This window comes from Thalassophryne amazonica, chromosome 21, assembly GCF_902500255.1.
Source record: "Thalassophryne amazonica chromosome 21, fThaAma1.1, whole genome shotgun sequence".
In the NCBI taxonomy this organism is placed as follows: Eukaryota; Metazoa; Chordata; class Actinopteri; order Batrachoidiformes; family Batrachoididae; genus Thalassophryne; species Thalassophryne amazonica.
The window spans coordinates 23,992,293-24,005,141 of NC_047123.1; the positions used below are offsets into that span (position 1 = coordinate 23,992,293).

The 12,849-nt window shown below is 39.5% G+C and overlaps 1 protein-coding gene across 1 annotated transcript in view; it reads left to right on the plus strand.

Moving 5' to 3' along the window:
• Positions 1-2,164: 2,164 nt before the first annotated feature.
• The window catches only part of cd2ap (CD2-associated protein), a 37,968-nt gene continuing 27,283 nt past the window's right edge, over positions 2,165-12,849 (plus strand). The window contains 3 exon segments of the mRNA XM_034161983.1: positions 2,165-2,197; positions 2,199-2,234; positions 10,447-10,630. Of these exon segments, the coding sequence (XP_034017874.1) occupies positions 2,180-2,197; positions 2,199-2,234; positions 10,447-10,630 (238 nt within the window). The 5' untranslated portion in view covers positions 2,165-2,179.

The following is a 12,849-nucleotide window of genomic DNA, read 5'->3' on the forward strand; positions in this document are numbered from 1 at the left end:
GTGTGCATTTTATTTATTGTTTCAGTTGTGTGGTTTAATTTTATGTGAAGTGTATATAGTTAACTTTTTTTAACATTCAGATTCCTTTGTCTGACTATTAAGAATCAATAGTTGTTTGCTCTTGGAATATATTGGCCAACAAAAATAGTTACTGAAAGAGGATTAGATTTGAACTGATTTTTTTTTTGTTTGTTTTATATTTAACCACCTCATATTCCTCTGGAAGGGTGTGCTTGTCTGGTTGTAATCTGCGTGTTGCAGAAAGTCCCTCTGCTCCACATCAGCCATGTGGAAGTGGAGCACGTAAAGAACAACACTGACATTAACGTAGGAGAGTATTATTTTTGTTGTCGGTGTCGTCTTTTGCTTTGTTTACCGGAGACCACCATATATTTTGTGGTTACATGCACATAGTATATTGTAAAATTGTCTAGGGTCGAAGCTGAATTGTACTTCCTGCTTGTGTACTTTCCCTGCTGTGTGATGCTAAGAATACTGTATCACGTTTCGCTGAATAAGATACGTAAAAATAACTGTAGGAATGGTTTTATCCATTCCAAGAGTTTATTAGTGCATTTCTCTGAGCATGTTTTCAAACACAGTTTTCTCTGTTGTTTGGACCGATATGGACATTTCAGTATCTTACACCAATAGTTGATTGTGTTTTTTCACATAATGCCATGCTCTTCAGCAGTTTCAGATTTCAGTATGAATTTTCACTGGAGTCTTAAGTCGCACCTTTTTTTTTTTTTGCATTGTCACCTCTTTTGTTTGTGTGTTGTCGTAGTGTACTGTGACTGATTTTTGTGCTGATAGGAGTCAAATTCTCTTGAGTACATGTCGGATTCTGAATGTTCTGACTGCTAACTCTAATTGATGCTGGACAGCACCTTGACAAATTGCACTACTGTTGACTTAACTGCTGGTGAGATTAAAACAAAACATTACTCCTCAAAAGATACTGTGTACGTGAGGGAAAGCCATAAACCATCCACTACCGATGTGCTGAAGTAATTTCGGTGTCGCAGACCAAATGGTCTGTGCCTAAAAATTGGTCTGCCCTGCCTTGACTGCGCATGCGTCACTTCAGAGCAAATGGATTAATGGGAATATTAACCATCAGATGACAAGGTAAAACCTCTTAAGTCACTGTAAAGTCCTTTTTTAAGCAGACATGAGGCGAAACTCGGTGACGCAGTGGATGCATCAGCTGGCAACTCATGTAGCCGTGGTGCTGTGATCACTTCGTCCATCTTTTATGATGAAATAATGCTGAATTTATTTGGAAGTGATTGTTGTACTAAAGCTTCAGATATCTGTCGCTGAGATAAATGCTGACTGGAGTGCGGTTTTGAAGCAGAAATGAGGTGATAATCCGTGAATTGCGGCTAATGACTCGTGCTGTGAAGGCAGGGCGGACCAACTTTTAGGGGGGACCGTTCGGTCGGCGACACCGGACTTCTAAATTAATGGATAGTTGTTGTTCCGTATTTTGTCAGTGTTGTTAAAAATGTTTACCTCATAAAATGCCACATCTCTAACTGCAATATTCCCGCACCCTTTTGGCAGTGATTCATAGTTTGATAACCTTTATGGTTTTGTAACGGCTATTGTCAAACTGCGGTATACAGTGAACCTGGTAATCAGTTGATGCCTGCTTCACACAAAGTAAATGACCCATGTAAAGCTACTCACAGAAAGTTCCTGTCAGGATTTTTATCCAGGTCAAAATGAATTTATAGACACTGAACTCCATGACTACAACCTTGAGGCAGTTTGCCTCTTTTGAAAAGAAAGCTCTGTGGTGGACAAGAAGATAGCAAAACACCATCTCAAGTTATTAGTAGGTTGTTTCACAGCTGATTTTGTGACTCAAACAATACATTTCTTCCTATAACTTTTTCTTCAACTATTTTCTCTTTTGTACTTTTTCAAAAAAACTCCCAACTGCCTCTTCCTTTCTTGCCTCTTTCATTTATTGCTTTATCATGGCCCTCTGTTAATCACTTGATGATTGATTGATTTATTTTTTTTCTCACCCTTCCTTCATCTTTCTCCCCCTTGTGTTGTGTAGAGGTTGTGGTGGAGTTCGAGTATGAGGCACTCCAGGTAGGACGAGTTGACTTTGCGTCCGGGTGACATTATCAAGAATGTGCGGAACATAGAGGAAGAAGGCTGGATGGAGGGCGATCTCAACGGGGCGAAGGGGCCTCTTCCCTGACAACTTTGTAAAGGTGGGAAAAACCTGTTTATATCAATTTCTTTAATTTGCTGATTTACACCTTTCTGCATAATCACTATGAAGCTGCATCTTTGTGTAATCAGGCAAATTACAACAGCAACACTTTTAAATTTCCATTCCAGTTTTGCTACAGTTAGTGGCATTTTATTGCAGTGTCACTGAACACTATGAAGTGCAAGATAAAATATAAACATGTAATGCCATCATATTTGTGTGCCTCAACTACAGTGGGGATAGCAAAACATCTTAGAAACTCTTTTCCTTCACCTGTTTGTAAATCCTGGTCCTTCCATCATGTGTGTGAGATAGTCAGGATCACATAAACTCTACGAAGCCATGTGCCATTATCATTTGTCTTAAATCTGGGTTTTCTGCTACACCAAAATTTATGCACCACATTTGTTTATTAATTGCTGTTTTAACACAGACAGGGTGTCTATGGTGCATCCTTGGGTACCACTTGAATGACTTTGAGTCAAACACAGCTGGTACTTGGGGAGAGTCGGTATGAGTAGTTTACTGGCATTGGGAGGGAATCTCTGCGCTACATTTTGGCCATGGACAAGGTTACTGCTTTGCATTATCCAGCTCTTGGTGCTTCCATGTTTGAGGACAGTAGCAACTGGAAATGTCAACTTTAGGGCAGAAAAGAACATGTTTACAGCTTGGAGCAAAAAAAACTGCATTGGTCTTTATAGATGGTCTAACTTACTTAAGATATTTTAACCATAAAGTTTGTAAATTTGGGTGCATGGTTGCTTTGATTAACAGCGAGCATCTCCCAGTGTCGCAGATCGAAACGGTCCACTCCTAAAAATCGGTCCGCCTTTTGCATCTGGCGCATGCTTCTTTTCGGACCACAGCAGCACGAGTCTCTTCACCCAAATCGATCAAATGGATTAATGTGATTATTAACCATCAGATGATAAAGGTAAATGTCTAAATCATTCTAAAGTCAGTTTTAAGCAGAAACTTGACGAAATTCCGTGATGCTTTGAAATGACCGACACGCAGTGAACGCATCAGCGAGCAGCTCATTTAGCCGTGGCGTTCTGATCTTTTCTGCCACCTTTTATGATGAAATATTGCTGAATTTATGTGGAAATGATTGTGTGTACAAAAGCTTCAGATATCTGTCGCTGAGATAGATGATGACTGTAGTGCAGTTTGAAGCAGAAATGAGGTGTTAATCCATGAACTGCATCATCAGGGGAGACCGAATTTTTAGGGGGACCATTCGGTGGTAAACCAGCTCTTACTGTGACCATAGCTCCGAGGCCGCTCAGTGTGACTGCTAGCTGTTGTAGAGGGCTGTGTCTTTTGTTTTGAGTATTTTATTACAAACACCTAGAATAATATGGCTTGGTTTGTTGGGAAATGTCCTAATGGATCTGAGGTGTCCCTGCTACAATATTCACACCGAAGTGATATCCAAATATTATTTATTGTCATACATAACGGCATTAGCGCTTTTACCAGCTTTTGGTAGCCTGATACCTTAAGCTTTATTAATGCATGATTACTCGGGGAAATAAGCAGCTCATAGGTTTAATGTCCACACCCCAAAAATATGGTTTTAATTGATACCTGAACCAAGGTTAGCCTGTTAGCTTAGGTGGTTCTGAATCAAAGAGAGGGGCATGTTCAGGCTTCTTGTGTCACACACCGAGCCACTTATGGTCAACCACTTTACTCACTGATTGACTTCATCTTGAATCAACGCGGATGGTGACGCCCAGAAATGAGCTTCATATCTGCTCTTCTGGGTCTCTAAAAAAACAAAAAAAAACCCTATGTGGTGTCTTGCAGGCTTTGTCTAGTGCAGTGGCGTCCAACGTATTCCAGAAAGGGCCAAGAGGGGCAGGTTTCTTTGCAGCCACTGACTCCAGCAGGTGATTTCACTGATGAACTCATCGGTATCTGCTCAGTGATGTTAATCAGTCTAGTGTTTCTTTATAACTTCAGTAATAGGCAATACTTCTATGATTACACAAGTTCTGTGATCACATTCTATATAAAATGTTGCTGGCATAGTGACATTTGTTTTTCTTTTGTAAAAGCTGAAGATCTTGCGTTCAGTATGTTGGACTGCACCTAGTGGCCACTGCTACTAGGGCCCTCACCTTGACACACTAGCTGTCACTCAAGGTGGCCACTTCCTTAATAATGCATAGTTTTTTTGGCTTAAAATGTCTCAAACGGATGAGCTATACAAAACGCCCCTGTTGAGTTGTCATGAAAGGGGAAACTAGACTCTGAGACTAAAGTATTTTTTTTTTTGTGTCAGGCTTTAACTATTTCTCCTTTTTTTAAGTTGGAGACTTTTAACCCTTGCATACTGTTCATATTTCATGCCTTTGCAATATGGCCCACGTCAATTTTGACCCAGGATAGGAATTCCTTCATAAGTGTCTAAACTGAATTTTAAACAACTGATTTATTTAGAATGTATAAATAGCCCATCTGACATTCTCTAACACCTGACAAGATCATTTGATTGTATTTGTCTTGTTTGTCACATGGTACTGATCATTTGTCCCATTTGCCATTATGCTCCATTCAGCATGCAGTTTTTGTTCCATATGATTTGTACCAGTGCACGCTGTGACCACCGTGCTCGCACATGAGTGGTGACAGCATGTTTGCTGCTTATTGATAGTCGCTGCTCATTCTTTTAACACAAAAGAAAAAACAAATCCAGTACGCCGTAAGAAATGTGGATGCATTTGCAGTATTCGCTGGGACGTATCTAGCTACAATAGAACCGCTGTCGGATGAAGAGCTCGACAAATTTCTGTTGCAGATTTTTGCTGGACTAAGAAAAGCACAAGTAGTACACAAAGAAGCCAGTACATGACCATCAGCTGTGGGCTACACTGTCAGGATGTTTTTGAACTATTTGACTGTTTTTGCAAGTTGACTGAGAACAATTTTGGATTGGATTGGATTACTGTTTGATATTCATGTTGGAGTGTTTGGAACCTCCTGACGTCAAAGTACCAGTGACGCACACCAAATGCAAGTCTGTTTTCTCTTGTTTATGAATGAATAAAATATCAAATTTTTAGGCGTTATATAAAACAAATAATGATTGTTGTTTCATTTGTTCAATGGTACAATATTTCATGAGGTGAAAGCTGGAATGTCCATTCATTGTCTTTCACCTCATGAAATATTTGTACCATTGCACTCATAAACCATTGTTTGTATACTAATAAATGGATGATTACTCTTCAACAGGGAGAGTGCATTTTCTTCTTATGACACCAAATGTTGCTTCATTTATTCTCCCACCACCAAACATGTTTCATCAATTCATCAATCATTGATTGATTGATCATACTACAGTGTGTAATTGCACATGTTCTTCTGTCTATAATTCCACTGTGTACACAGAGAGCAGCAGTTAGTCACTGAACTGTGGATAGTTTACCTACCGAGGAGCCTGCTGGCTGTTGAACTTTGCTCCCAGCGAAGTTACTTTCACAAAGTATCGCGCCTTATGTGTTTGATTCAGGGGCGAGCATCATGTCTCAGGAGGAGAAGGTAAGGAACTAAACCGGGCTCTGATGTGACAGAATAACCTGAAAGGGCTGCCATTAGTTTGTTGTTGGTGTTCCTCCTGATGAATATATTTTTCATGCAGACCTTACTTTGGTTTAGTAATGTTCACCGTGTTGGTTTGTTTGGAAAGAATTGTACATCTGGGTATTTATCTGGTGTTATTAATAATTTGAGTGATGATGCCACAGTGACAAATGGTGTGTCAAAGTAGGGGGTCAACTGTTTATTGGCGGTGATATGCAACCATTTTTTAAAGCGATTTGAAGATAAGGCCATTTAATTTTCTACTTTGGCTTTGATACAACTGGAGTCATTATTTTCTGGTGTTTAGCAGTGTCCTACCCATATCACCATCTGATTTACGAGATGTCATGAGTTCAGACTATCAATGCTGAAGTTTACTACTATCCCACAGAAGGGCATAGAAGAAGGTAGGAGAGTGCAGACTGGAGCTTTGTCGCTGTACTTGTTTGCTCATTTTATTCAACTTAAAATAATACTGCCTGTAGCTACCTGGACCTTTTGTGTGTAGGTCATGTTGAAAGGTTCAGTGAGTTAAACATACTCACCGGTCACTTTATTGGGTACACCTGTAAAATTGCTTGTGAACACAAATAGCTAATCAGCCAGTCACATGGCAGCAACTCAGTGCATCTAGACGTGGTAAAGACGAGTTCCTGAAGTTCAAACTAAGCATCAGAATATGGAGGAAGGGGGATTTAAGTGACTTTGAATGTGGCATGGTTGCTGGTGCCAGATGGGCTGGTCTGAGTTTTTCAGAAACTGATGATCTTCTGGGATTTTCATGCACAACTATCTCTGGGGTTTACAGGAAATGGTTCAATAAAAGAGAAGACGACGTGTGGACAAAATGCCTTGTTGATGTCAGAGGAGAATGGACACAGACTGGTTGAATGGGTGACTGCTTGATGCTATCATGTAGGTCCAACCCGGTGTCGCCAACGGAACAGTCTCCCCTAAAAATTGGTCCGCCCTACCTTCACTGAACATGATCAGAGCACCACGCAGCACGTCTGAGACTGACTCTCGGAGTCTGATTCTGTACACCCAAAGTGATCAAAGGGAATAATGTGATTATTAACCATCAGATGACAAAGTAAAACCTCTTAAATCATTCTAATGTCAGTTTTAAGCAGAAACAAGGCGATAATCAATGAATTGCTGCTGACTCTCCAAAATTACGCATGTGTAGTGAAGGCAGGGCGGACTGATTTTTAGGGGAGACTGTTCGATCGGCGACACCAGTACTAGCGAGATGTACCTAATAAAATGGCTGCTGAGTGTATGCTATAAATGACGTTTACCTAAACTTGGACATCCCCTGCCCCCTCCCACACTTGTATTAAAAATGAAGGTTTTCCTGGCTGTGTCAAAATTGACATAACTTAAATACTTGCTTTCTGCCATTTCTGGTTTAAATGTGGATGGTCTGTGATGAAAACACTGCAGTTTGCAAATATTGCTGAAAATTTGTTTAAGCTCGAGGGTAAACTGCTGTGCATTTTACCCGTGCATGTCTCGTTTCTTGCTCCATTGGTGGAGTGACTCCAGTGCTCCCCCCCCCCAAGCCTGTCGTTTTGAGTTGCTCTTCTTTATTTTGCATTGTTATACATGATGGAATATACTTTGGAAAGTGAGTTATTCGATGTAGCGTCACACTTTTGCTTGCTGTTGCAAAAGTTAAGTAGAGATGGTAACTGTACAAAGGCTGTGCTTTCTAATCTTGTTTTTAAAGTTTGAAATGTTACTTTAAAACATTCTCAGGCCCAGTGACTTTTAGCTTTGTCCTGGTATGCCACTAAAACTGCACAGTGCAATCAACAGAATCGGTTATTGGGTCCGGGGGGGGCACAATTTGGAACGTCTATAAATGTTTCTTTTCCAAAGTCAGATGTTTTTGTGTGTGAAATAATTCAATTACCAAGTTGCAAATCTCATTTTCAAATAAATTCTTTAATTGATGTGGTTCAGTATGATGGCATCAATGTAATGCTCTTGTTGAACTTGACAGAAATCCTGACTGTAGCACTGTTGTCTTTCACTTCCAGTAGTTAAGTTTCTCTCACTGTAAATGAAAAGCTAAAATACACCGATCACCCATACATTGTGACCACCAGCATGTGAAGTGTGTAACTTTCATGATCTCATTACAGTGGCAGCTGTCAGTGGGTTGGATATATTGGGTAGCAAGTTATCATATTGTCCTGAAAGTTGATGTGCTGGAAGCAGGAAAAGTGGGGACACAAACGTTTGAGTGTCTTTAACAAGGGACAAATTGTGATGTTGTGGTTCAGTGTGTTTTGTATAGTTTTATAAGCTCTTGTGGGATGTTCCCAGTAGGTACAAAGTGAAACGACCAACAGGTTCATGTGAGATGCGCTGGACAAAAGTATGTTGTTTGAAAATCAGTAGATGGAGTGACTCCAGTCTAGAATGGTTTGGGGGCATCCCCCCTTTCCCCATGGAAATTTTGAAAAAGATGGTACCTTCTGCTATGTTCTGAGTGTCATATTATTATTGCACTTTTAATGTTTTTTTTTTTTTTTTTTTTTTTTTGCAGTTATTTAAAACTGATGTTTTTTGAGGGTGTGTTTGCAGTTGATCTTAGAGACAGATTTAACAAAACCTGAGAACACAAAAGCAAAAAGTAATACTTGTTTGGTTTGTTTCAAAATTCCATGTCAAGTGTTGCAATCTTTTTCTTATTGACTTCAACTGGAATCTCTGCATTGTCTGTCAGATTGAAAGTCCAAAAAAAGCAAACTTTAAATTTCAGTTTTGTAAATATTCATTGTTATGATTGACAAGGAAGCATGAGTGGTTCTGGATTACCCATTGCTGGAGAGAAGCCAATGCAGTACTTCAGCATACCAACGGTGATGACCATTTTTAATAGCAATGGGGGCAGTCCGATAAGTGTATTTCATGTTAATAATCCTTGTCTGATATTCTGTATTGGTAGATTGAAAGCAATCTCATAGAATATGTCAGTTTATGTGACTTAACAAGGCAAAAAAGGCTTGCAGGTTGAATCCTCCACTGATATAGAAAGGTACAGTTCATGAGATCTTGTGATGCAAGTTGGTGAGAAAGGAATGAGAGGAGAAAATCTAAGATGGCGGGCACCAAAAATAAACTGCAAATGAACATACAAATTTCACAAAAGTGAGTAATAATAATAAACTGGTATTTTGCTTGTGAAAAGGTACAAAATGTTGATTAATATGCTTTGATTTATAAGTGGTGGATTGTTGTGGAGCAGATGGCGCCTGAGTATTCTCAAAATAAGTTGGATCCACAGGGGCCCCACTTCACAACAAACGGGGTTTAAAGGTTCTGCAGCTAATGTCTGGATGCCAGATGCCACAGCACACCTTCAGAGGTCTAGTGGAGACATTGCCTCGATGTGTCAGGGCTGTTTTTAGTTGCAAAAGAGGGACCGACACAATATTAGGCAGTTGATCACAATGTTACGGCTGAACGGTGTATGTGCATTAGAAGAGTAAATGCCTTCAGTAGTCGTGCTGTTTACGCTCCTATTCCAGTGTTACAAGTACATGGAAAAATGAGTATCGCTAACTGAATATGTACGTCACAGCTATCATTTTTTTCTTGAGTAACAACTGTTGTGGTCCTTTTTTAAAGAGGAACTTCAGCCAAAAGATGTCAGACACATCGTGGAGAGAGCTTGTGTGTTATGGAATTTAATTAGCATAGCAGCTGTGTATGTCGAGATGTATGTATGTGTCAATTGGCGGTTTGTTAGATCTCAGTAGAGATGTCGTTTTGCACATCTACACTGGCAGACTGTAAATACGATAATTGCAGATCAAATTTGCGACATGCGACATGTTGGGAACGTTCACATTTCTCTTCCTCTTCGACTTCTGTTTTAGGGATACTTTGCTCTTCATAGCATTTTCTTCTGTTAGATGTCTCATTTGTTGGAAACTGTAGTCGTGTGTTAAGTTTAATGACTGTTGAGAAGTCAGACACTAGACTTTTATTCAGGTACCACTTTTGCTCGAAAATTTCTCAACAAACAATTTGGATAGGATAGCTTCTTCGCTTTATTTATTTATTTCCATTTCCTCATCTGTCTCACACCCAGTATGTACATGTACAGATGGACGTCTTCTGTAGTAGAGTTGCAAAGTCAGCAGGAAGGAAACAGGAAATGGAAGGTGAAAGGGTTTTTTGCCAGGGGTGCACATAAGCACTGTACTGGACGTATGCACATTCTCATTAGAAAATGCATGGATCCCCTTAGTGTCATTAGCGTACCTGCTAACCTTTTTCCGCTCTTGCTTTTGTGTGTGTTCAGTTTTTACTTCACATTCTGCTTACTTCACTGGAATGGGGGAAAAAAAGACGTCATTGTAAATGAGCAGTTTCAGTTCAGATCAGTTCGTGGACTTGGCAAAAACCTGAAGGTGGGTGTCTTTAGGCTCTCCATCCTTTTTGAAGAGCTGTGCCCCCCCCCCCCCCCCCCAGCAGAAGTTTTACAAAATAAACTTGTCATGCTATATCAGTGCTTCAGTGCAGTACTAATTTGAATGTTGACACTCTGTCTCTGAACGGCTGTCTTACACTCATGTCTCTCTATCATATGTTTTCAGGAGTTGAAGAAAGAAACCAAAGATGTCAAGGAACTAAAAAATGAAAGTAAAGAAGAGACCTGTCAGCCTCGCAGGAGAGAAAAGAGTGCAGGGAACGTGGCCAACCTGGTTCAGAGGATGAGTACGATTGGGATACCCACTGGTGGCTTCCAGCCTCACGCACAGCCGCCAGTACCTTTGAAAAGTAAGATACTGTGTGTTTGGGCGAAATGCCATGTCTAATTCATTGAAAACAGGCAAATGCTAACATTTGAGATGATGGAACCAGAAAGTGTGTGGCCACTGTTTGATAAACATAATGAAAATGGAATTTTTTTTTTTACATTTTTGCAGTTATAATAAGTCCTATCTTGACATCAGTTTATCTTGCCTATCTGTCTGTGGATGTATAATTGGAAATACCAAAAGTTAGTAAAGCTTCAGATGCTTGATACACCTTAGATACCTCCAGGAGGAATAGATGAACTTGTTATATTTTAGGGTTGTTCAATGAATATATTTGTATATTAATGAGGATGAAGTGACTTTTCAAGAATGCTTTAGGTTGTCTATATATTGTGATGATACAAAGAGGATGGCTTTTACAAGTTTTCAAATGATTCCTTGTAATCATTCCAACAACAATAACTCGAGAATGTTTATTAAGAAATGTCCTGTTCAGACAGATATGATGAAATGCGTAGCCGGAGTAACTCCAAATTGTAAAGTTTTGGCAGGTCATTCAGCCATTCAAGTACTTTTCATTCTGTAAATTCATAAATGCTATTGGGAGAAATGCTTATTGTTTTTTCTGGCTTGGAGTACAGAAAGAATTAGACTTACTGCATTTAAGATTTGCTAGTTGTGACAAAACGTGTTCTATTTTGTAGAATTTGTTTGATGTGTCTCTATGGAAAATACCTGTCCTCTGTACTCACAGAGGCACTTATACTACTCCACCAGCAGTGACTGGTGGGAACTCTGCTTTGTGTCTGCTGGAACCTCTCGAGCTTTGTATATATGTAATGTAAAAGTGTTGAGAGGTAATCTGAACTACCTCTTTATGAATGTTGCTTAATTTTGTCAAAATGGTAAGACTGAAAGAAGTCCTAAAGACTTGACAGCGCCAGGATGGTTTATCACAGGAACATTTGAACTTCAGCAGCTTGTAGCATCTGCCACATTACGAATGTAGCTGTTCTGTTACAAATAATGGATGCGGTTTGAGACAGATCATGACCTTGGTCGAGATATTGTACCTATTCCACAGATGTAAGCTAATTCTGGAATATTCTGACCCTTTAAGTTCTTCAGGATCCACCAACCATCATCATACAAGACATGAGGAGGTTATATCTATGTTCTTATTGTGACCCCACCAGAACAGAGCAGGTACCACAATGGGGTATCCATTGTGGTACCGGGGATACCAATATGTACATTGAGGTTTGATTCCTTGTGTCTGTGTTTTAATTTAATTTAACCTTTATTTAACCAGGTTAGTCCCACTGAGATCAAGATCTCTTTTGCAAGGGAGACCTGGACAACTATAAAATTTACAATTCACTTAACCTGCATGTCTTTTACATGGAGGTTAAGTGAATTGATAAAATGCTTCATCTCTATGGTCCCAGTCCACTCAGCTGTAAATGGGTTCCAGTCTTGGGTGTTAATCTGTGATGGCCTGGTGTTCCTTTCACACTACTGTATTTAGGAAAGGGTACCTGTACCATTAAGCCTCAGGTCCTGTATAAGACTTTCTACTTCCACCGGAACCCTCAAAGGTATTTGTTGTAAAAAAAAACAAACCAAAAAAAAACCCCACTTTAAACTGGACAAAGTTCAATTTCACACGTGGCTTCAAATGAGGCTTATCACTGCACATCACAGGTTTCTCTGAGAAAATAGACAAAACAATTCAGTTTAATATATCAAATAAGTTCAAAAATATGGCAATCAGTGGTTGTTTAAACCCACAATATTTCTAATTTCACCAACTTGGAGTCTGTTTAGCACGCTTATTAAAAGCACAAAATGACCAACTGTCTTGAGGACAACTTTTAATGAGCTTGAAGAAATTCAAAGATTTATAAATGGTTTTTCTCAGTCTATGGTGTGCAGGGGTTCAAACCATTGCATCCAGTTTCAAGTACTTGATATAAACTCAATCAATCCTCACACTTGAAGCTCTAAGAAGGCTAAATTTAGCCCTTTTTTTTCTCATTTTCTTTCTTTGTACCTGGGTAAAATGATTGTCTGAATAGTGTAGTTTTTGTGTTCATTGTTTCAGATGCAATATGTTGTGGATTTGTTTTTTTTTGTCCTTTGTTTTCCTCCTCTGTAGCTGTGCTTGTTCAGCGGGGTGTGTCGACTGCTGGCCAGAGTATCACCTTGCAGAAATGTTCCAGAATTCCTTGTGGGGTG